Source organism: Bubalus kerabau, chromosome 6 (genome assembly GCF_029407905.1).
Source record: "Bubalus kerabau isolate K-KA32 ecotype Philippines breed swamp buffalo chromosome 6, PCC_UOA_SB_1v2, whole genome shotgun sequence".
Taxonomy (NCBI): Eukaryota; Metazoa; Chordata; class Mammalia; order Artiodactyla; family Bovidae; genus Bubalus; species Bubalus kerabau.
The window spans coordinates 106,325,958-106,351,393 of NC_073629.1; the positions used below are offsets into that span (position 1 = coordinate 106,325,958).

Consider the following 25,436-nt stretch of genomic DNA (forward strand, 5'->3'; position numbering starts at 1 on the left):
CACTTGTTGAATGAATTGACATAGGCCTGGCACGTAGTATTTGCTAATACTTGAGGGCAAATACCCTGTGTGCTGAATGTACCACAGGAATTGCTTCATTTTACACAAGCCCCATTTTACACTGATATACAGGGGTTTAGTATCAGCTTTACACTGATACACAGGGCTTTAGTAGCCAGGTCACAGAGCAAGAAGGGATATGAACACTGGCAGCTTGGCTCAGAGCTTTCTGGGCCATTGTGCTATCCTCTCACACCCTGAAGTATTCAAAAGGTGTACTCGAAGGAAGGGAAGGGGGAGGGGTCTCAGTTTTTCTATTGTGGGGGGTACTTCTGGTTCCGATGAGTTCCGATGGTCCGGGACTCCAGCCAGTACGGACATCCAGAGTCCACTCCCTCACAACTCTAGATGCCACTGGAAAAAGGCCACCTTTCTGACTGGCTGAGTCTTGACCTGCCCCTTGGGTATGCTCCCTATGCTGTTGGTTTTTTTTTTTAATTAAAATAGTTGATTTACAATGTTGTGCCAATCTCTACTGTACAGAAAAGTGACTCAGTTATACACACACACACACACATATATATATTTACATTTTTTTCTAAATATTCTTTTCCATCCTGGTTTATCCCAGGAGACTGGCTCTAGTTTCCTATGCTATAGTAGGACCTTGTTTATCCGTTCTAAATGTAATCATGTTTTAAAATACAGAAAGTGAGGGAATTGCCCCTGGAAAGCAGAAAACCTGGGCGGAACTCACCCTCCTCCACGAGTGACACACGGCGAGAGCGAGTGAGCGGTGCTTCCCTGCAATGTTTATTAAGGAATTTACACATACACAGGAGAAAGGCAACCAGGAGCTGTGGTTTCCACAGATGAAATCTTGTAAGCAACGTCTTCTTGTTTTAATTTTCAAGTGGGGTGAACGATGACTGAGAGGAAGGCTGCCCAGGCGCCCTGCCTCATACACCTGGACAGATGGGGGCGCAGGGCAGCCTGGACACACCAATACGAAACAGCAACTGGCAGGTCGGAGAGGGGAAAAGAGGAAGGGAGCTACCGATGAGATTGTAAATTTTTTAACTAAAGAAAAACTGGCAACAGTTTTAGGCTGTTCATAAATTAACTCCTCTCTGTTGTAAACCTAAAACTAAAAAACAAAAACAAAAATACCCATTGCAGATGGGGAAAGAGTGGGAGGTGGAATCCACATACACACACACAAGCAGTACACACGTTAAGCTCTGCATTCCCACTGGAGGGGCTGGTCCTCCAGCCACAAAGCCAGATCCTACCAGATGAAGTCAGGGAACAGGGTGTGTGTCTTTGTGTGGGACCTTTGAAGAGTCTTTGGTGCTAAGAAAGGCTGACCGAAGCAGCAACTCCTGAAGTCTCAGATCCAGGAAACAATTCAGCGTGAAGTAGAGTCATATTTTGCTCATCCTCGCCCCAGGGCTGGGGGCAAACTGCTCTAAGACTCCAGGAGCATTTAATTCGATTTCAGTACTTCCTTAATTTCCATAAATCAGGGGAGCATGATGCCTCCTTTCTCATCCCCAAAATTTAAACCTATGGAAATACTGGGTTGGCCAAAAGGTTCTTTTGGTCAACCCAATAATTTATCAACACATACAGAAGGATCTCTAAACTCTCCCCTCTTTGCCTAAAACACAACCCCTACAGACCTTTCTGAGTCTGACAGGAAGTTTCACCTTGTGGGAAAGGTGCTCAAAGGTGTGCACATCTATCCTGCAGTCTAAGTGCCTTCTGGCAACAGTTCCTAAGGTGCAGCTGCCAGGAGAGAACCCGGCTGAGGCTGGGGAGGGAATCAGGACAGCTGGGGGACAGGTACGACAGAAAGCCACAGAGAGGTCTGCAGGTTTGGGATGCGGTTGGGCTAGGCAGGATGCCAAGTCCTAAGTGACCCGGATTGAGCGACTTCTAAACCAAACAGAGAGAAGTAGGAGAGGGGGATGGGGAAAGAGGAAACACAAGGAGAGGGGTTGGCGGGGAGAGTGGTAGTCATCCAGGTGCGCTGTTCCTATTTCCACATCTGAGGGCTGAGCGTCTGATTTGCTGCCTGTCCGTTCCCGCCGTTCATGGACTGTCCATAGCTCAGCATGCCATTGGTGCCACAGAAGTTCATCCCGGCCATCTGCTGGGTCATCTGAAAAGGAGAGAGGACGCTTTCAGACAGGCTGTGGGCACGGGGCCAATTAGAGCAAAGGGCGGGAAGAAGTCCTTCCGCCTGTGGGGAGAGGAGAGTGAGACAAAGGGGAGCTCTGTCATGAACAGAACTGCCCTGAACCTGCACAGATCATTCCGGGGACACCAGACCACAGCAATGGAGGCCTCTGCAGAAGGGAGATGCTGTCTGAGACTAATGCTCAGGGAGGGGAAGGGGGAATCCTGGAGTGAGCTGACATAAAAGCGGCACAGGAGGTTATTCTATTTCCTTTCCACTCTGATTCTGAAAAGAAGGAGCCTATTGTGAACTGGCTGGAGCCAACCCTGAGAGTATAAACAGAAGCCCCCAGCCAGCCAGCACTCCTGTCTTTTCTCCAGCAAAGTCATTATCCAGAGTGTCAGGGAAAGTGCTGTGCATGCTCGAGTAGAAAGAAGACAAAGAAAAGGAAACTGGACTTTTCAGAAAGAACAAAGGCAGGCAAAAAAAAAAAAAAAAAAAAAAAAAGAGCAACATGTCTTCACTGTAAGAGAAAGGAAGTTGCTGGGAGAAAAGGGTTGGTGGCATCAGGCCTGGGTGGGGTTGAAGCCCCTTTAGGAATCTGATTAAAAGACTGGCTCCTGGCAGTGAACAGACGAAACTATTTATCAAAGAAAAATGCCTTAAATTTCCCAAGTCTGGTACATTTTCTGTATAAGATCTTTTCCTTTAGGAGAAAGGCTAACTTTTTTTTCTTCCACCAACTTTTAAAGACAATTTCAAATTTACAGAAAGGTTGAAAGATTAGGATAATGAGACCCATACATCTTTCCTTAAATTCAACAATTGGTAACATTTTTGCTTTATCGTTGATATATACATATGTATCAGCTTTAAAAAATGTTTGATAGACATTGGAAATTGCAGACACTGTGACGTTTCACCTCTTAATAAGTCAGGAGGCATCTCATAAGAAGCTTCCCAGGTGGTGCTAGTGGTAAAAAACCGGCCTGTCAATGCAGGAGACGACGATCCCCTGGACAAGGAAATGGCAACCCACTCCAGTATCCTTGCCTAGGAAATCCCATGGACAGAGGAGCCTGGCGGGCTACAGTCCATGGGGTCGCACAAAGTCGGACTCTTAGGTCTCATATGAAAGAAGACTTTCCTAGAATCACAATACAATGATCATGTTCAAGATATTTCACATTAATACTATATTCTAATATACATTTCATTTTTCACCTCTTTAGCCTCCTTTAACCTAGAGGAGTTTCCCCGCCATTTTTTCCTAACACCATTTGAAGAGTCCAGGCCAGTTATTTTAGAGAAAATCCTTTAATTTAGATTTATCTCATGTTTTCTTATGATTGAATCCAAGTTAAATATTTTTGGCAAAAATTCTAATATATATATTTTTTGATGTGGACTACTTTTAAAGTCTATTGAATTTGTTACAATACTGCTTCTGCCTGTGGCGGATTCATTTTGATATTTGGCAAAACTAATACAATTTTGTAAAGTTTAAAAATAAAATAAAATTAAAAAAAAAACTAATAACTAAAAGAAAAAAAAAAAACACAATAGTGCTTCTGTTTTATGTTTTGGTTTTTTGGCTGTGAGGCATGTGGAATCTTAGCTTCCCCGACTAGGGATCAAACCCACACCCCTTGCATTGGAAAGTGAAATTTTAACCACTGGACCACCAGGGAAGACCCCCAAAATTCTATGTAAGTGATATTATATCCTTCTTAGTATAAGATACCAAGAAATGCATAATACTAATGTGCCCCACTGTTGATAATTTTACGCTGGATCACTTATCTAAGGTTGTATCCATCATATGTTCTTTCATTGTAATTAATAAGTAATCTGAAGAGTATTTCTTTGCAAATATGTGAATACCCTGTTCTTTCTATAATTATTAGTTGTCATTCTTCTGCAAAGAAGGCTTTCTCTCCCTCTATCCCACACCCATTTAAAAAAAAATATGGACTCATGGATTCTTTTTCTTATCATACAAAGCCTAAAAGTTTACTGGGATATGATCGAGGTGACCATTCTGAGTCAGTTCTTCCAGATACACACAGTAGTTTCTTTCAACATGATATTCAAGTTCTCTGTTTCCAGGAAACATTCTTATATTAAGTTTTAAACATATTAATCCTGTTCCACTATTTTATCTTTCTTCTCTGTGTGGGTGCTCAGTCTCTTCAGTCGTGTCCGACTGTGACCCTGTGGATTGTAGTCCTCCATGCTCCTCTGTCCATGGGATTCTCCAGGCAAGAACACTGGAGCGGGCTGCCATGCCCTCCTCCAGGGCGTCTTCCCAGGCGTAAGAGGACCTGCACTGGCAGGTTCCTCAGCACTAGCGCCACCTTTGGGGGTGGCCGAACAAACATATTTATGCTAGATCTTCTTTGCCTAAGTTCTTTCTTTCTTTTTATTGCTCTCTATATTTAGTTTCCTTTCTCTGAGCTATTTCATGCCTTTCCTCTATGCCAAATATATTTCCAGTTGAATCTATTCTCCTCTGACTAACTTGTAATTCAGTCTATTTTTAAGATAATTGTGTTGTTTCTCAATTCGTTTCCTGAGTTCAGGAAACTTTCATTTCACAACTTCCAGTTATTTGTCCATTTTGCTTCTAAGTTTTCCACTTTTTGATTCAAGCTGTTTTGTCTTACCTGCAAGTGTTTGTTAGAGATTTAATTCAGGATTGTGTAACAGTTTTCTTCTACTTCATGACTGGTTTTGGAGAAAGAATTTTCATTCCTAAAAGTGTTTAGATTTCATTTTTTTAGTTTCTTCTCATAATAGTTTTACATAAATGTCACTTGCTACTTTCTGTTTATTTTGTGTGTGTATGTGTGTTCAATCGTGTCTGGCTCTTTGTGACCCCATGAACTGCAGCCCCTCAGGCTCCCCTGTCCATGGAATTTTCCAGGCAAGAATACTGGAGTATGTTGCTATTTCCTCCTCCAGGGGATCTTCTCCACCCAGGGATAAACCCCTCATCTCTTGCATCTCCTGCCCTGGCAAGCGGATTCTTTGCAGTACCTTATTTTTCTGAATCAGCAATAACACACACAGGTGAAAGGATCTGGGGAGACTTACTAAATTTCTTAGTTCAAGAGCGCCCTCTTCCGTTAGTAAAGTGAAATGACTATTTGGTGGGGAGGAGGATAGTAGATCTGATTTTGTCGTTCTCGATTTTTACTTCTTCACCACAAGGTCTCCAAAGAGCACCCCCTCATTCTAAGTCATCCTCATCTCTCCTAGAAACAATGCTTTGCCAAAGCTACCCCCTATAGTCCTATCTATTTCAAGTCCTTTGCTTTTGATTCTCCAAGTAACCAGAGTTATGCTGCACCAGGTATCAGAACACTTAATCAGGGCAGGGCTTTCTTTCTTGGGGGTGTTTTATCTATGCTCTGTCACCTGTAGTCCCCTACTCCTCCTCCTCTTTTCACACGGTCTCTCTGTGGTGCTGGCTCTGCTTGATTTCGGTGTTTTTAAAAACTTATTTGTTTTTGGCTGTGCTGGGTCTTTGGTGCTGTGGGAGCTTTGCTCTAGTTGTGAGCAGGTGCTACTCTCTGGCTGCAGTGTGCAGGCTTCCCACTGCTGTGGCTTCTCTTGCGGCAGAGCACAGACCCTAGAGTGCACAGGCCTCGGTACTTGCGGCACTTGGGCTCAGTAGTTGCGGTTCCTGGGCTTCAGAGCTCAGGCTCAACAGTTGTGGCACATGGGCTCAGCTGCTCCTTGGGATGTGGGATCTTCCTGGACCAGGGATTGAACCTATGTCTCTTGCCTTGGCAGGCGAATTCTTTACCATTGAGCCACCAGGGAAGCCCTGGATTTCAGTGTTATAACCGTGTAATTTGAGGTTTGTGGTATTCTATTAGATCCAACAGTCATTGCTTATGGGTGCTTTTATTGGCACCTCTTGTTTATCTGGACAGGTTGTTTTGTTTTGATGAATGTGTGGAGAGTTTTAGAATCAGGCAATTTACCCTTATTCTACAGGAACCCAAAATACCCCAGAAAGTCTGAGGTTAGATAGACCTTCTGTTAAAATAAATAAATAAATGAAGCAAACCCAAGAATGTCTCTGGCGAGATCTCATTTACACTATAAGGATTCAAAGGATAAGGGGCAGATACTAAGTGAGACAGCCTTGAGGGAGGCTCAGAACTCTTGTCCTGAGTGAAATGGAGCAGCTTACCTGAGTTAGGTTCCACTGCAGCTGCTGAGCTGGCTGAACCCCATACATAGTCTGGGGCATAGCTGCCATGCCTGCCATGTAGCTGGCCTGCTGGGTGGTCATCATTCCATTTGGCACACCCATCATGGAGGCCTGCATGCCTCCCATATAGCCTGCAGGCATGGCCATTGGGGCAACCATCCCAGAAGCTCCTGGCTGAGCTACCATGCCTACTGGTGGGGGCATCATGCTCCCCATTAGGCTGTTAGGAGGTGTAACCCCAGGGAAGCTGGGGTAGGCAGTGGGATACGCCATCTGAGCAGGAGCCATGAACATTGCTGCCAAGAGAACAGACATACAGATTTGTGAAAGAGGAATGCACACGAGGTCAATACAAATGCTCACTGGCTGCTCCTGCCAGCTAGAATTCCTCAGACAGATTCTCTACAAGACTTGCTCTGGCTTCCAGTGGGCTGCAGAGCCAGGCACTTCCCCTTTAGGGTCCAGATCCAGACCCTGAGTCAGGCTTCACAGGGGCCAGACTCCACAGAAGCATGGCTCTGAGTTACATTAATATCTATCTCCTGATATTCAGTGGTTTCACAAGAAATGTCATGCTTAGGCTTGTTTGGAGTATGATGTCAGGGCCCCCAGAGCAACTGCCCCTGGCACAACAAGTAATTCCTGCATGGAAGGCCTCCCGTTTCCACCTGGCACACTGCCATGACCCCTGTGAACTCTACCTTGGGTGGCCATCTGAGGCGTCTGGGATCCATACAGCGACAGGATGGAGTCTTTAGACAGCTGCTTCTTGCTTGTTTCTTCTGATTTGCTCCCTGGCTCTGGAAACAGGTTCAGGTTTTCTGGAACTGAGCCAGCACTCCCTGGAGTTGGCATGGAACCTACAACCTTAGGACAAAAGGCATGGAGGAATTGGAATGGTCCTCCTGGGGTTCTCTGTAAGGACCGCCCTCATCTCTCTACTGCTTCTAACATTTGCCATGAGAAAACGTGGCTCGAGTTAGTAGCCTCCTGACACTTTTGCCATACAAACACCAGGAAACACCTGATAGTTAGGCTCTGGTACAATTCTTTGCTCTTTAGCAAAACAATGTGATTTGGTGAAGAACTAACAAATTAAAATGACCTACAAATGATGCAGCCAGAGAGAACTAAGATCCTAGTACCACTGTTTACTGGTTGTGTAATGAGAGGCTAGTCATGTAACTTTTCTGAACTCTTTCCTCATCTAGAATACCCATTTTGCAGGATTGTGGTGAATATTTTAAATCCTAGGGAAAATACACAAAATCACCTAGCACTGCGCCTGGTGTACACAGCAGGGATTTCACAAATGGGAGTCAGTGACGGTCTCAAGCCTTTCCTGTTTACAAACTCTCTGGCAATAACTCAGGCTGAGGAGCTGACTTATAGGATTAGCCTTTACAATGTGACAATCTTCAACAGTAGTTCACATAAAGGGCCCACTCTTTTTGAGCAAGAAACAAAATGGAATGAATAGGCTGTAACAGAGATGACAGGGTTAAGGGAAGAATCAAGAAAACCAAAGTCAAATTCCACCAAGAACGCATGACTTGACTCCAGGATTAAGTTATCAAAAGCACCCTTTACAGAATGCTCTTTCCTCCTGAATTACCCACAAGACTCACCTTTCTGGAAACCGAAGAAGAGGGAGATGAAACAGAGGCCAGAAGATCTAAATCCTTCTCTAGGGTATTACTGGTCTTACCATTTGCAATGGAGCAGGATACAGGAGCATCTGGAAAGAGAGACCAAAGTTAAAATGTAGCCCTGCTTATTAAGCCCATTCCTTCTCTTCCAGACACAAAGTAGAGAAGGCCCACATGCTCCAATCACAGACCCTGAAATCTAGGCTCTGGAACCATACAGCTTGGATGAGGCATCTCACAAGATTCCCGAGAACACACTGGAAAAGCCTATAGCTCAGCAGAGGACAGGAGGACCTTGGGCTTGAAGGCTACATTAGCACCATTGCAAGGGAGCTGGCTGGCTCCCTTCTGGCTATTTGAAGGGCAAAGCTGTGTAGGATTGATTCTCAGAGAGAAATGAAAAGTACAGACATGAGACGCTGAAGTAGCCAATCCTCAGCAGGAATGGGCTGAAACAAAGTACAGCCATCAGTACTATGAAAAGTAAGAACAGGCTCTGTTTCTGAAAGGGGCAGAACCACTAGCTCAGGGTTTCAAAAGTTTGGAGGAAAATGACCACAAGGAAGGGGCTGTCTCAGAAACAGGATGCACCTGGAGAACGAGCGGGCTGGGGCAGGGCTCACAGGTGCTGGTCTAGTGAAGCTTGCAAACACTTACTGAACCCTCAGTGTGTGGGGGCAAGGAGCTAAGAGCTTATTTATCTCATTTAGTCCTTCCCACAACATCTCTGATGTAGACTCATCATCCTCACTACAGGAGGAAAGTAATGTTGAGAGGCTGAGCAAGCCCCCCAAGATCACAAAGACAGTAAGTGGCAGAGTTGGGACTCTGGCTTCAAAGGCCATGCGTAACCAGTACTGGACTGGACCACTCCTCTATTACTGCACTGTCTCCCTAAAGAATGCGAGCACTTTTTAGAACAAATGCTCAGATGAAAAACAACAGGAAGAACAGGCAGGAACAACCTTAGTGATGAAGCCACCAACCAAACAACCCCATCTCTACCTATCTCCCCAGGATCACAGAGTATTCATCAACATTGGTGAGATTACAGGAGTGGAAAAGTCTAGCTCTTACCAAGGCCCAAGAGATCCACCACAGGAGCTTTGGATTTCGGGGAGGTTTTCCGAGGTAGCTGTGGATCTTCTTTTTTCTGTGGCTAGGGTTAAAATATGTTACAGAAAGAAATAAGCAGGTGTTTTTGAAGCCTCTATTCCCCTCTCCAACCGTAAAGCCACAGGAATTCTTGTGGCATGGATGTTGTTATTCAAAGAGAGTTACCAAAGGAACAGAACTCAGGAAGTGTTATGTGAAAAAAAAACCAAATCAGAAAGCATAGTGCAGAAATCAAACCTAAAGTGAAAAACAAAGCTGTCATCTGCACTTGTCTGGCTTTCTAAAGAGACAGATCTTTCCGAAACCAAGACAACCACAGACCAGGGTATCCAACAGAAGCAGCAGTTTTTGGTCCCAGGAAAAGCAAAGAATAAAGGCAGGTGTCTGACGGTACAAAAGGTAATGGCCAACACTTCTCCCAGTGATTAGAAAACCTTTAATACCAAAAGGGATCTCATTTTACAGGTTACCTAACTCGCTCTGCGAATATCACTATGGACTGTGTTCTGCAGACAATACGATTCAGAATGATGCTAAAAGACCCTCGAAGGAAAAGAGTAAAAAGTCTTCTTTCCCAAGATTCCAAACATGTTAAGAGTCGTGACCCAGGGATCGAACCCATGTCTCTTACACCTCCTACGATGGCACGAAGGTTCTTTACCACTAGCGCCACCCGGAAGCCCTGTCTTAGCGTATCTACTACCACGGCCATCGGGTGTCCAGTGGGAAAAGAAAGGTGCCTACTCCTAGAATACAAGAAGGGATGGTTTAAAATGAATTACTGTGTCCTGGCTTCTGGACTGTTCTTAACAGCAACAGGAAAACAAGGTACAGAAGGCCTAAGGAGAGAAGGACTAACATAGCATCTGCTCAGGTGTCACAGAGCCTTGGCATTCTGCCATGAAACGTGCCTCTTGCTCAGATGGGACAGGTGCTGTTCCCAAGCTCCCATCTGGACCTCAGAGGCAGTGTGACAGAGCAGATCAGGCAGCAGCAAGGCGATGGGAAAGCAGCAGAAATGGCAGTGGGTGATCTAATCTGAATGTGGCCCCCTTTAGTCCCAGGTGCAATGGTGCAATGTGCTCTCAACCAGCCCTCCCCCTCCCCACCCCTCCCCTCCCATCTCCTCTCCTCCACTGCCCTCCCCTCCACACATGTCAACAAACCCTAAGCCATCCACACAGCACACATACTGTGTGTGCTTACCATTTTCACTTTCTCAAAAACAACAGGTTCCATTTTTTTCTCTGGAGCTGGTTCGCTCCCTCTTTTCCACTTGTTATCTTTTTCTTTCTATGATGATTTAAAAAAACAAGACAAAGAACAGACCCCATGGTGACTAACAGTTCAACAAATTATAATCCTAAATGTCTCAAAAGGACACACAAATCCCTACTGAATCTGATGCAGGAGCCTGACGGACTGTGGGAGGGTCTTGTGTGGGGCATGAGTGCTGGCCTCTTCCACCCTGGCCTCAAGGCTGTAGAGAGGCATCTTTCAAATTTCTTAAGTATCTCCCTCCTTGTTCTGTCTAATCCATGTATGACTGTTAGTGTGCAGATCGGGTTATCTATAGAGGTTAAAACGTTTCCCCAGTTTGCTGTCCCTTTTGGACCCAAGTTTAACTTGCTCATCTTGGTACGGTAGTGAAAAATGTTCATCTTACTTGACACACAGCCTTCAATCAAAGGTTCTCTCCCTTACAAATATGAGCCAAGTGTGAAGTGTTTCCTTATATATAAAACATGAGTAAGAAGAGCTGTGAACTAACCCCACAGGGCTAGCAACTAGATCAAAAGAATAACAGAACATAAATGTAATTTGCTATATATTAAAGGATATTGTAAAAATACAATGAATAAAGTTTGAAGTCCCCCATCTGCTTCTTCTAGCCAGAGGGTTTTGTTGTTTAGTCAGTCAGTAGTGTCTGACTCTGTGACCCCATGGACTGCAGCATGCCAGGCTACCCTGTCCTTCACTATCTCCCAGTTTGCTCAAACTCATGTCGATTGAGTCAATGATGCCATCCAACCATCTCATCCTCTGTCACCCCCTTCTCCTGCCCTCACTAATCTTATTTGTAAAATGCAGGACAACTGGAGCTGAAGCTCCAATACTTTGGCCACCTGACACGAACAGCCGACTCCCTAGAAAAGATCCTGATGCTGGGAAAGACTGAAGCCAAAAGGAGAAGTGGGTGGCAGAGGATGAGATGGCTGGATGGCATCACCAATTCAATGGACATGAACCTGGGTGAACTCCGGGAGACGGTGAAGGACAGGGAGGCCTGGCGTGCTACAGTCCATGGGGTCACAAAGAGTTGGACACCACTTAGCAACTGAACAACAAATACACATGAAAAATGGTTGGCCCTGATAATGATCAAAAAGTGAAATTTAAAATGCACTTTTGGGAGGAATTCCCTGGCAGTCCAATGGTTAGGACTCTGAACATTCAATGCTGAGAGTCCAGATTTGCCCTCTGGTTGGAGAAATAAGATTTCAAGCCATGAGGCATGCCCCCCCCCCCCCAAAAAAAAAAACCATTTTGGGGAGGAGAAAAAAATCTTAATTGTACTATCTAATATTGGTAGGGATGGAGTAAAACTACTCATCCAATGCTGAGAAGACAGTATAGAACAGTACAACTTCTAAAAAATATATTGGCAAAAGTACAAAGAGACAAATACTGAAACCCTTTGACCAAGACAATATTGTATCTTGTAATATGCCTTAAGAAAAATAATCCAAAACATGGAGAAAGTTACATATGCCAAGCAGTTCATTCCAGAATAACATATCTTAAGAAGAACTTAGCCTTTATGCCACAGAGGGAAATAGTAAAATAAACTGTGATTTAGCTACTCACTGAACAAGAGACAATGATTACAAGTTGTGAAAAGTAACAAGTAAACAGGTGACAAGTAAAAACATGATGTGCTAAGTTAAAGGAAAGCAGGAGACATTCTATCCAACTATGTCACAATTATGCCTCCAAAAAGTAACTACACAGGGAAAAATGGGGGAAACACATGGATGACAGTCATTATGAAGGGAAGAGCAGGCATGGATTTTCCACTTTAACTTTCATATTATCTGTAAAGTGATATTATAATCATGAAGAACACACGCAGCTACGCTTGTGGCATACATAGTATAATACTTTAATACAGAACACTTTATTTCTCAAAATTAAAAACATCTTATCTGTCCATTTAAAAAGAATACTCTTCAACAAAGCCAGTTTCTTTTAGATTTGATATTAAATGCCTTCACTTAGCAAATATTAATTCTTGGCATATATATCTTCATGAAGATATTTTTTAAAAGTCTAAATACATCAAATAAAAAGTTTTGAAATAGCTCTTTGGCACACAGGAAACATTTCCTTTCTAAGTGAAAGCACTTAGTGAGTAAAACAGGCTGCTTTCATGGGTATGGTACAGCAGCAACATAATTATGAATGAATACCATCTATTTCCATACAGCAACTCTTTCCTCTTCTCCTACCTTCTGAATTACCTCAGACAACGTTTTGTTTGACCTTGTCTGATTTCATATGTTCTTGTACAATGAACAGAGCTAAGCAGACAGACTATAGTTTTCTACAAAGGAAAGCAAAGGTCTGTTTCTTTTGGTTTCAAACTCTTCTTGATGATGCCATCCAAGCCGTAAATGTACGCTGGGTTAAGTCTTTCTTGGAAGAGTTATGACACATCCCTTTTCTGGATGAGTGTGACGTAGAGTCCTTCATACAAAGCTGAGAAGGAATTATCATTACCTAACTGCATGTATTGCCCTGCACTTACTCGCCCACATTGAAATCAACTACCGGTTAGTGCCCCTTTTCACACAAGATCAAAAGATCAGTCTTGAGCTAATTCCAATTAGTCTGACTTTATCTGCAAGGGCTTAGAGCCCTGTGTACATGTAATGATTTCACTGGCTAGTACATCTTCCATCAAAATAAATAACAGACAGAGGACAGATGATAGGTAGATAGGTCTTTTGCTAGAACTGGAGAATCCCATATTCTCCATACTTCCTTAGCTAGAGAAACAGTCGATTATTTCAAAAATTTATTAGTCTTGTCAAAGGCTTTTTGAAGGTTTAAGTTAGTCATATTTATAGGTTCCCTGCTAGCTGTCATTAGTCAGGCGTATTTTCTTCTTCCAGAAACCATGTTGTATTTCCTCTTGTACACTGTATTTTAGATTATAACCACATGCCTAGGATGCAAAGTGTATTTGGCAACTGGGCGTCTCCTAAAACTCCTCTCAAGAACAAGCGTTCCATTGGCAGTCAGTTCACTGACACAATGGAAATATATGCTGGTCAAATTTAAGGAAACTCTGGTGATATAATCACACCAATTTTGGTGACTTCATTTACAGAAAAAGAAATGCACACACATGTATGTATGCACACACATACTATTCTATTTGATCTAGTATGCCCAACATATCCATATAAAGAAATAATTTGGAACTGGGAATCACTGACATCTAAACTCAGATCAAGGTAAAGAATTAACTGATGGCTGGTCCATCCCTGAGGCAAAGGTTTGCTCCATGATATCTCATGGTCTTGATTCAATAGCTGGCTTTATTCTACTTTTTTTGTTTTTATGTTCTTAAGAGTATTTTGGCAGCTGTTCTTCAAATTCTCCCCAGGCCTGATTAATAAGCAAATTATTTATTATGAACAAAACTTGAAAGATTTACAACCAACCCTAAAGGCATTGATGTCCAGACTTCTGTCCATGTATTTCTTCTTCTCATATTTATCTCGAATAAATCCCTCGACCGCACTGCAAGAAGCTTATTAAGGATAAAGCAAACAAATCTTTCTCACAGAATGACTATAAAAGGTCAATTTGTATCCCATGAGCATTGTTCTCCTATCTTCCTTCTACCTGGTTTCCCCACGTGGCTCCTGTCTCTTCTGGACTATCCCTAACCAAAACCTTAAAAGGCCTCCTTCATGGCTACTGCAGGGAATCACCATTTCCGACGATCTTCCTTCAGAGTAATGAGAGCAGAAACAGGGTCACTCCCCATTTTGACATCAGTGGAGCCTGTGGCTATTCTACTGATAGAATACAGGTAAAGCAGTCAGTTATCTATTTTAAAGTCCTTAAGTCATATGTGAAACGAATCGCCAGTCCAGGTTCGATGCATGATACAGGATGCTCTGGGCTGGTGCATTGGGATGACCCAGAGGGATGGTATGGGAAGGGAGGTGGAGGGGGGGGTTCAGGATGGGGAACACATGTACACCCGTGGTGGATTCATGTTGATGTATGGCAAAACCAATACAATATTGTAAAGTAATTAGCCTCCAATTAAAATAAATAAATTCATATTAAAAAAAAATAAAGTCCTTAAGTCAACAGGACTGAAACAGACATCTGAGTGCCCCTTAAAAAAAATATACAGGACTCCCGTGCCCCACTGCCAGATTCTGATCTGGGGTCCTCCGCAGGGCTCCAAATCTACATTTAGTAGGTTCTCCCTGTACCCACCAAAATCAAACTCTAACAAGATGGTCTACAAGCCATATTTTGAGAAGCACTGCCTTCAGGGAGCTTGGTTTTATGAGCTGGGTGCTATCTCCATTTGAGGGGCTGGGGGAAGAAAGTTATGGATTAACTGGTCAACAAGTTAATTCTTTCAGGTAGAGCATAAAAAGGCATTAAAAATTAGTGGCAGTTTTGCTGAATCAACATAGCACAATAAACTATTCTTTTTACCAAACAATAGTTTCAGAGCTCCGAAGACTATAGCAGATGTTGCTCTATGGAAGAATTCACAGTGAGCCACAGCAGTCTTCATTTCTGAATGCGTCGCCCCTGTGTGACACCACCACTGTGACGTTAGAGAGTATACGTGGGCTTTCTATATGTCTTGGTTGCGGGAGAGAGGAAAAGCCAGACTTCAACTCATCCACATAGAAAGATGGCCCAGTCAGATCGTGGGTCCTGAGTCTTCTGTAACTCTCCCAAGACACCACCACCACCACCACCACCACCACCACCACCAATAAAACCATCCAGCCTTCGAAGTTGCTCCAAAAAAGATACTGGTCTATTTGAGGTCGCCGAAAGGTCTCAGGCAGGTAGGCTTCATAAAGTCGGTTTGCCTTTCCATTCCCCATCTCTTGCATGCACTGCAGTCAAAGAGATGTGGGAACAAGGAATGTCACATTAGGAAAGAACTGAAAAACTTCTTATCCAACTGCATCATTTTACAATTGAAGAACCAACCTAGGGAGTGGCAGAACCGAGATTTAAACCTGCGTATTCTGATTTACAATCCATGATTCTCTCGGCTCTGCTCCCAACCATTTCCTTCCACAGCTGTCTTTCCTGCCACTCTGTCTCCTTTTATTGAAAGATTTGTCTAACAAGATATATTTGATTCAATAGTAATTTAAGATCCCATTTCAAAGTCCAAGACATAGAGCTGCCAATCCAAATGTCTACTTGGCAGGCAATAATCAGTGCCTAATCAGGCAGGCAGTAATTAGGAACAACTACAATTCTGAGTTTAGAGCAGTAATTAACCTATCCACTGTATTACCAACAACTATGTTTCTCATTAGGCTTTTGAAAGACTCCTTAACATTTGTGAGAGATAAATTCCAAGATTTTTAAACAGCTTCAAATATAACTGAAAAATATAACTAATCTTTTAGTCCCTCAGTGAATCTATAAAGATAACCTAAAGTAACTTCTACAGCCATTTTCTGTCAAGAATAACCTCTTACTTACAACATCAACTTTACCAACTGGTTTTCTTTGGAGCCAGGAGATTTCCCCAAAGCAAAATATATATATATATATTTGTAAATTACTTTAAGAAGTTTCAATGCAGGAAGAGAACAGAAAACAGGGAAGCCACATCAAGCTGTAGCTCTCTGGCCAGGCTGGACTCACTAACTTAAGTGTCTCACAGCCCACCAACCTAATGGCAAGCAGGATTCATATATGCACTTCTGCAATAAAAAACATTAAAAGTATACATGTTGGACTTTTTTTTTAAGTGAATATCCAAAATTACAAACATTAGATCTGAAAATGCCAAGGGCCTTAGAAAACAATACAAAGATCCTCCTTCATGTCTTCATGGATCCAGGGGGTCCTAGTCCACAGAGTATTTGTGTTTTGAAGGAGGTAAAATATAAGTGGAATAACTTGTGTCTTAAATATAAAGATAAAAAATTTTTAATGTGGCATTAGTGTTGAATACCTAAACTTCCCTCCACCTTCACCTTTGTGCCCAGTTTGACTGAAATTCATCTGGAACTACTTTCACATGAAGTATGGGAGCAGTTGACTCACTCCTGGGTTGTGTAAGTACCTGGATCTGTTCTTGAGTCCACTGGTCAAGGTTAACCGATTTTACCCTGGATATGTGCACCCCAAGATTCCTGTGGATTCCAGCACATCGAATGCAGATGAACACACCAATGTTCCAGGAGGCCCATCGTGGCCCTGTGGAGGTCAGGAGCAGGGCAATAAAGTAAAAATTAAAACAACATTCACGACCCAAACCAGAATTATTTAGGTTATAACATTTCAGCTAGAACATAAATGAGAGAATTGTTACCACTATCACCTTTTAGATTTTTAAAAATTTTGTTTTTATTCTTTTGGCTGCGCTGTGAGGCTTGCAGGATTTTAGTTCCCTGAACAGGGACTGAACCCCAGGCCTAGCAGGGAAAGCTCTGAGTCCTAACCACTGGACTGCCAGGGAATTCCACAATCACCTTTTTTTGGTCATTGTTTTGTTCATTTTTCCAAAAGTGAGCTTTTTAAAAAAAAACTTTAAAGTTTTTAAGGGTACAATATGGTGGTCTTTAGTATATTCACACAGTTATGCATCATGGCCACTATCTAATTCCAGAATGTCTTCATCCTCCCCAAGAAGAATTCTCAAGCCCAGTAGCAGGCACTCTTCATTTCCTCCAAACGTCCCCTGACCCCAGCTCCTGGCAACCACAAATCTACATTTTCTTTCTATAGATTTTCCAATTCTGGACATTTCATAGAAATAGAATTATATAACATGTGAGCATTTGTGTATGGAACAATAGCTTTTTTAGAGTCTCATAAAGGTTGAACTGCAAATATTATAATATTGTTACTTATATTTTTAAAAATCCCAGGAGAACAGTGGCAGGTCATGTCACATTCTATTTAATGTATTTCACGAACAGCCCTCTCTCAAGAAACTTTTTAATGGTGGTGGGACCTGGATTCAGTTTTCCTACTAGGAAAAAAGATACAGACATGCCATGCCAGCTCGCAGCTAAGCCTGAAATTTAAAACTCTGTTTATCCTCCCCTCCCCACCAGGACTATAAAATATGCATCCAGATTCACTTAAAAGGATCCCTTCCCCTAGGGCTAATGTCCCTACTTTACCCAACTACAGCATTATCTAGATTCAAAATTGCCATATAATAAAGATGCTTATAGCAAAAAAAAAAAAAAAATCTCAGACATGTATTTTAACATAAGTCTGTTACATAATCTCCCATCCCCTGCCAACTTTGCTCACCCTAATAATCACTCTGGAAAAATTTCAAACTCCTCTTCATAATTTTTATACAGGGTAAAAGCGACTTACTTTTATATGACATCTGCCAAAGATTTACTGAAAAATCACTAATATTTCTTTTGCCACTACTCCAGTAGACAGAAATTCACCAAATAAAAGAAGCATGATGTCAAGAGCTAGAGGTTGTGAAAAAGAAGTGAAAAGACACTAACTGGTTTTCTACAGAGATAAACAGGGCCTGCATTTGGAACAAAAAAGGACATAAGGTTTTGGTTCTGCTGGACACAGACAACAGTGTGGTTAGTCTGAGGGTTTTGATGGAATTTTTTTTTTTTTTTTATCTTTTTACTGACGGATAATTGCTTTACAGAATTTTGTTGTTTTCTGTCAAACCTCAACATGAATTAGCCATAGATCTACATATATTCCCTCCCTTTTGAACCTCCCTACCATCTCCCTACCATCCCACCCCTCTAAATTGATACAGAGCCCCTGTTTGAGTTTCCTAAGCCATACAGCAAATTCCTGTTGGATATCTATTTTACATATGGGGATGTAAGTTTCCATGTTACTCTCTGCATACATTTCAGCCTCTTCTCCCCTCTCCCCATGTCCATAAGTCTATTCTCTATGTGTTTCTCCACTGCTGCCCTATAAATTCTTCAGTACCATTTTTCTAGATTCCTTGACATAAGTTTTAATGAAGGAATGCTAGAGTTATATGGAAGAAAATTATTCTTAGAAATTTGAATCTGCAGCTATTATAAATAAGAAGGTCATTTCTAGATAAAGATATCACTCAGCTACTATGGTTAAAAACTGCAAATACAGAAGGCTCAAGTTCTCCTTATAACCACCAGATGGCGTTCTCTGCCTGAAATTTTATCCCAACACCCTCTTACTGCTAGAATCTTGATACACTCAGGTTTATCTTCTAAAAAGATCTTCGGTCCCTTCAAATCCCCAGATTTGCACAGTAGGTCTGCCACGTAACTAACAAGCACACAAATGATCCAACACTTCTTTCAGTGGCAGTGAGTTACACAAACACAAAATGGAAAACCCAAATAGACGGAAATGAGATTCCTTAGGGTGCTGTGGGTCTATTTCGGGTTACAATTTTTATTAAGGAACTCAAGATAAATCGAAATTATACAGGATTAAAAGTGGGACCAAAAGTTAATATTTCATGTCTCTTTACCATTTTCCCTCTGCTCTAGATTCTAGAACTCATAAGATAGTTAAATTGTACTTGTTTGCTAACAAAATCAGAAGCCAAAAACAGGAATTAAAAGTTAGCTGTGGAGTGTTACACTATTTGCTTCCTGACCCTAAATTTGGAGAAGGTGATTCCCAAACATCAAAGCCACTGTCACAATTGGGGAATTTCTCCAGATCCCATTCCAAAGTATAAAGTCTCTGAGGAATACAGGACTAAATCCTGATATTCTGGAGCTGCTAACAAGGCCTCAGTATAGAAATACAGGCAATAATATTTTCATGAAAAGTCAAAGGAAAGCCTCCTCTGCCCCACTCCCACATCCCTCCTACGACCTTTTCCCAGTGAAATACGGGCCATTCCATCTCAGACACTCAGCTTCCTTTAGTTTTACGCTGCTGGATTTATTAAGCTATAACTTTATGCTCCATACAGGATTCCGAAATTAGAGAAAAGGAAAACACAGGAGAGACAGTTACTTATATGGCTGAAAATATGGGGAAACGGTGTTGTTATTTCAAGCATAATCTTTGCAGCCAGGAAAAAACTGAGGTTTGAAGGTCAGCTTCAATAACAATAAGCTGTGTGATCTTCAGAGAGACACTGAAACCTCCTAGGCCTCAGTTTCCTCATCTTCAAAATGTGCACGGTAATATTCACCTTACAGTGCTGAGACTATGGAGGGATAATAAAATAGAGCTACGCATAAGAACACGGTATAGAGTGAGATTTCTGGAACCCACTTCCCGTTCATCTACTTTCGTCGATAGCGGCATATTAACGCATTCATATGTATATACCAACACTGTGCAGGACCACAGAATGCTCTTGTTAGACAGCAATGTGAGTTCCAGTCCTAAAGCGTCAGAACCAGAATCAACTGACTGAACAGCAGAAAGAAGAAATTTACCCTTAAAAAAAAAAAAAAAAAAAAAGAAATTTACCCTTGATATAATTTCAAAGTCTTCTAGAAAACATGACATTTTAGGCAGTTTTCTAAACCTCCCCCCAAATACTCCTTGAAATGTATTCCCTAACCCCCACCTGTTCCCCTCTTCTGTTACACACTCCCACTCTGCCTCTGGGTCCACATTTGCCTCCACTACACACACAGAGGAAGACGAGAAGCTGACGACTATTTGACGTGTCCGCAGTACACAGCACCCTGCATCGCTGCTACAGGGCTGGCCTACTGGAACATGGCATTATAGGCAGATAATCCAGTTGTTCCATGCACACTGGTCATGGCGACCAAGGAGAAAATAGACAAAAGATGCCATTTTGAATTTGAAAATAGAGACTCTGAGAGGCAGTATTCTGAACTGTTTTGAAAGCAAAGAGGATAGATAGTGACATAAACTGGGTAGTGATTAGCACAACATAAGCACAAAGTCATGGGTAAGTGAACATATTCAACAGGGGCCTATGAGCAGCTCAGGAAGCATTAAGCAACATTAAAATTAACAAGTAATCACTCTGCAATAAGGGATCAGTAAAAATAAAGTATTTGGATCTGGCTAATCTGTCAAGAAATCGGCTCTAATAAGTACCAGCCCAGTATCAGGGAAATCTGGGCTTACCCTAACTATTTTCACACCTTCTAACAAGTATCTCGAGTGTTTATTTCTCCATTTGTAAAATGGAAAGCATAAAAGTAAATCCAATTTACATTCAACTACTGGATGGCTTCTGCATAACTGAGTTAACTACTGATAGTTGGCTGCAAATTTTTCTTGCTGCTAAAATTTCCCTCATCACAAGAGCTGCTGGGCCTAGAAGTGTTCTGTCTGGGCTTGAGAAATCAGCAGAGAGAAGAGAACTAGACTTACAGATAGCTTGAAGTCACTATTATAATAATTATAATTCATGAATCTCTAACTTGTAGAGTTCCAAAAAATAAATGTTGAGGCGAAAAAAAAAAAAAATTGCTAAATAGATGGTTACCCATAATTAGACCTGCCAGCATCTTGGAGCTGTTGAAAAGCTCTTCAACAGGAAGGGTCCAGGAAGGGAGAGAAACTCTCTTCCATCTTCCATCCAAGCCATGTTGAATCTACCTTGGAAACTTTCCCAGAAACTATCCATTTCTACCTAGACCTTCTCCTATCTCACCCATAAGCATTCATTCTCTCTTTTTTAATGGGCATAAGATTTTTTTCTTGTTGGAGCTTTTAAAAAGTTTTTATTGAAAAATAATTGATTTACAATGTTGTGTTAGGCATTTATTCTTTTAATATTATTTATTGAGTGGATGGTAAAGAATCCGCCTGCAATGAGGGAAACCTGGCTTTGATCCTTGGGTTGAGAAGATCCCCTGGAGAAGGGAACTGCTCCTCACTCCAGTATTCTTGCCTGGAGAATTCCATGGGCAGAAGAGCCTGGCAGGCTACAGTCCATGGGGTTGCAAAGAGTTGGACATGACTAAGCGACTTTCATTTTTCACTGAGTACCTTTTATGTGCCAAATACTCTGCATGCTAGGTACGAGGAATACAAAGGCAGAGAGAGTGAAGATGAGATTCCCTAATTCAAACAGCTCAAGGACTAACAACTAATTGGTCTCCAGGCTCCCACCAGAATAATCTCTCTAAACACAAAACTATACAAATCAGGCCCCAAATATAAACTTTTCACATAGTCGTAAACATAGAGGTGAAAACGTAAACTGGTGCAAGTTTTCTGAATAGTATATTCCAAACTGAACTCTGAATCTCTTGCCACAAAACCTTCTGTCTCCATTCTTCTCCACCTTGATCCATTCACCTCCATCTCACCTCCATTCAATCAAATGCAGCAGTCAAAAATTCATACCTCATTTATACCTCTCTCCTTCAACCACCAGCTCTATAGCATCACCAAGACCAAATCTCTCTCAAATTGGCGTGTCTCCTCTCCACGTGCAACACTATTTCTCTAATTCAAACCCACCAGAGCTCTTGGACTAGTGCAATAACCTGCTAATGAATGTCTCTCTACTTTTATATTCCTCTCTCCTCCAAACCAAACCAAAAACCATTCTCTGTGAAATAGGCAGCTTGAACTCTTTTTTTTAATCTTATTTTTAATGTGGTTGATTTACAATGTTGTGTTAGTTTCAGTTCAGTTCAGTTCAGTTGCTCAGTCGTGTCCGACTCTTTGCGACCCCATGAACCGCAGCACGCCAGGCCTCCCTGTCCATCACCAACCCCCGGAGTCTACCCAAACCCATGTCCATAGGGTGTTGATGCCATCCAACCATCTCATCCTCTGTCATCCCCTTCTCCTCCTGCCCTCAACCTTTCCCAGCATCAGGGTCTTTTCAAATGAGTCAGCTCTTCGCATCAGGTGGCCAAAGTATTGGAGTTTCAGCTTCAACATCAGTCCTTCCAATGAACACCCAGGACTGATCTCCTTTAGGATGGATTGGTTGGATCTCCTTGCAGTCCAAGGGACTCTCAAGAGTCTTCTCCAACACCACAGTTCAGGTATAGAGTAAAATGAATCTGTTACATACATACATATATCTACTATTTTTTAGATTCTTTTCCCAGATTGAGCTCTTAAAGAAGCAAATGTGACCCTGTCACTCAGTTGCTTAAAACCTTTCTAGGGTTTGGATTAAAGTACAAAATCCTTAACATGTCTCCAAGGACTTACATGATCTGGCCCAGCTTTTCAGCTCCAGTCACACCAGCCTTCTTTCATTTCCTCAAAACACCAACATGTTCCTTACTTAGGGCTTCTGGCCTTTGTACAAGTCACTCCCACTGCCTAAAAAGCTCTTTCCCAAAGCACCATCCATTCCTCATAGCCTGGTCAACGCCCATATATCATTAAGGTCTCAGCTGAAAAGTTTCCTCCTCAAAAGAGCTTTTCCTCAATCCCTCAAGTTAAACCAGATTATATTCTCATTTCCATCTTCTCTTCTGGCTTTTACATTTCATTATGGAAAATTTCAGTGTAATTTTCAGAGTGTAATTAACCAGCAGCTTCAACAATTATCAACCCCTGGCCAATCTTATTACCCTGGAATATTTTGAAGCAAACCCCAAGTATCATACCATTCTATCTATATATACTTTGGTATATATCTCTAGAAATAAGGACTTTTTAATGGTTAGAAACTTTCACTTACCCTTATTTTTTTCTAAATTGTACCATACTTTATCACATATTCATTTGTGTGATTGCTAAACTTATCTTTTCCACTAAATTATAAGTGCCACAAGAGCACACAGATCTGTGCTGTTCACTGTACGTTCCCAGCACATAGCACAGTTGCTATAGCGCACAGCAGGGAGGCAAAATTTGTTTAAAAATTAATCAGAAGTAAGCAAATCCTTTGAACCCTCCTTCCCTCCTTTCCCCCCCTTGTAAGAATTCATCAGGGAAACAACAGGTCAAATACAGAAAGAAATACATTAAGAATGTTCTCAAAAGACTCGTGTTCTAACAAAAAATATCAACAGGTTACACAAAAGAACTATGATATCACTATAAAATTAGGGGGGAAATTTGTAGTTCTTTATTTAATACAGGAACATGTACAAGTTATATTAATTATATAAAATCCGATTTTCTTTTTCCTTTAACCACGGACTTTATTGTTTGAATATTTGCAGCTATTATTCTATACACAAATTTTAATTTCTTACCAAACTCTTGTATTTCATATGGCTAGGTCACTTCAGTTTCCATTTTATGCCACATTTCCATTAAGAACTATTTCCCCAAATCACAATCTGCCCGACTGTGTGTCGCTGTTCAGTTGCTAAGTTGTGTCCGACTCTTCGTGATGCCACGGACTATAGCCTGCCAGGCTACTCTGTCCATGAGATTTCCCAGGCAAGAACAGAACACTGGAGTGATAAAATGTGATTTTAAACAGTATACACAGAACAAATCAAACCATTTTGAAGGATGTGAATAAATGCATATGTATGTACAGAAGAAAATGCCTACAAGAATATATGTAGAATACTAGAAGCTACTTAATGCTTCTGGGTAGTGGGATTGTGAAATGTTTGTTTTCCTATTGTTTTATATACTCTCTGACTTATTTGCAAGGAACTTGTATTACTTTTGCAATGAGAAAAAACAGTAGAGGTATTTTAAAAACAAAATAACACAGCCATCCATGACTCCTTGGTGGCTGCAGGAGACGCTGAAGCACCTTGCATGGCAGTAAAGCCCTTTACGAGCCTGTGCCTCACGCAGGATGCGCAGTCATCATTCTGGAATATGTCATGACTCCTGCATGCCTCTCTTTGACTACACCTTGTTCCTACCTGGAATGGCTTTCTCCCCTATTCCCCGCTGGACAAACTCCAAAGTCTAGTCCAATGGCACCTCTTTCTGTGAGGCCATCAAAGGAATAAATCTTGACCTTCGTTATGGCTGCATGCTTTGCTCTTCCCAAACTGAATATCTTATTACAGTTAGTTGCTTACAAGACTCTCTTGCCCTAAATAGACTATCAGCTCTGGAAGGCAACGACCTCATCTCTTCATCATTTACCCCAAACATCGAGCACAGAGCTTGCAAGCACTACATGCAAAACGTACTTCCTTTGGTAAATGAAGTCACCAATTAGCAAGATAGAAAGCACACCATTTTTTCCTGTTTTGCAAAATGAAGGGAGAAGTTTTCAAACACCTGCAAGGCCAAGATATTACACAGGAAAGGGATTAGGTTACTTTGAAGGGGCTCCAAAGGCAGCACCAGTACCAATAAGTAGAAGTTGATTTTGGCACACTCTGGGGAAGAATTTCCTAACTCATAATTAAGGTTGTGTGAAAGCAAATGCAGCATATCCGGAAATAGTGGGATACCAATAAGAGAAAGCGTTCAAGAAAAGGCTGGATGATCAACTCTCGGGGAGGTAGAGAAATGATTCCTGTGCAGTGGGTAGGGTAAACCATGAACTATAAAGGTCCTCCTGCTACTATAGTTCTACTGGCTGATCCTTTCCTGTTGGAAATTCAGTGGTTCTGAAAGTGTAATGTGAGCTAACGTACAAAGATGTCTTGATGAATCTAAAAATATGAGATCAAATTCAGTTCATGAAACCTATGACTGACACTGAAATGTGATAGACACATAAGGAAGAAGCTCCATTAACATGTTCTGGTCTGAAAAATAGAGCTCAATTTCTCTTGGACTTGGCCTGTCCTTAACTGCAACATGAAATTGGAGTCAAAGCAAAGAAGAGGCCATATTTGTCTTAAGAACAATTCCAATCCCAAAGAAAGGCAATGCCAAAGAATGCTCAAAATACTCCACAATTACACTCATCTCACACGCTAGTAAAGTAATGCTTAAAATTCTCCAAGCCACGCTTCAGCAATACGTGAACCATGAACTTCCAGATGTTCAAGCTGGTTTTAAAAAAGGCAGAGGAACCAGAGATCAAATTGCCAACATCTGCTGGATCATCGAAAAAGCAAGAGAGTTCCAGAAAAACATCTATTTCTGCTTTATTGACTATGCCAAAGCCTTTGACTGT

General features: G+C 41.7%; 1 protein-coding gene across 13 annotated transcripts in view; it reads right to left on the reverse strand.

Moving 5' to 3' along the window:
- Positions 1-795: 795 nt before the first annotated feature.
- SMAP2 (small ArfGAP2) overlaps positions 796-25,436 on the reverse strand; it is a 50,224-nt gene continuing 25,583 nt past the window's right edge. For all 13 annotated transcript variants that reach the window (XM_055586274.1, XM_055586276.1, XM_055586266.1 and 10 more), the window contains 9 exons: positions 16,533-16,666; positions 15,254-15,339; positions 13,903-13,981; positions 10,379-10,465; positions 9,134-9,215; positions 8,036-8,145; positions 7,109-7,274; positions 6,387-6,703; positions 796-2,164 (listed from right to left, as the gene is read on the reverse strand). In XM_055586274.1, coding sequence (XP_055442249.1) covers positions 2,039-2,164; positions 6,387-6,703; positions 7,109-7,274; positions 8,036-8,145; positions 9,134-9,215; positions 10,379-10,465; positions 13,903-13,981; positions 15,254-15,336 — 1,050 coding nt within the window. In that variant the 5' untranslated portion in view covers positions 15,337-15,339; positions 16,533-16,666 and the 3' untranslated portion in view covers positions 796-2,038. The remainder of the gene's footprint in view (positions 2,165-6,386; positions 6,704-7,108; positions 7,275-8,035; positions 8,146-9,133; positions 9,216-10,378; positions 10,466-13,902; positions 13,982-15,253; positions 15,340-16,532; positions 16,667-25,436) is intronic.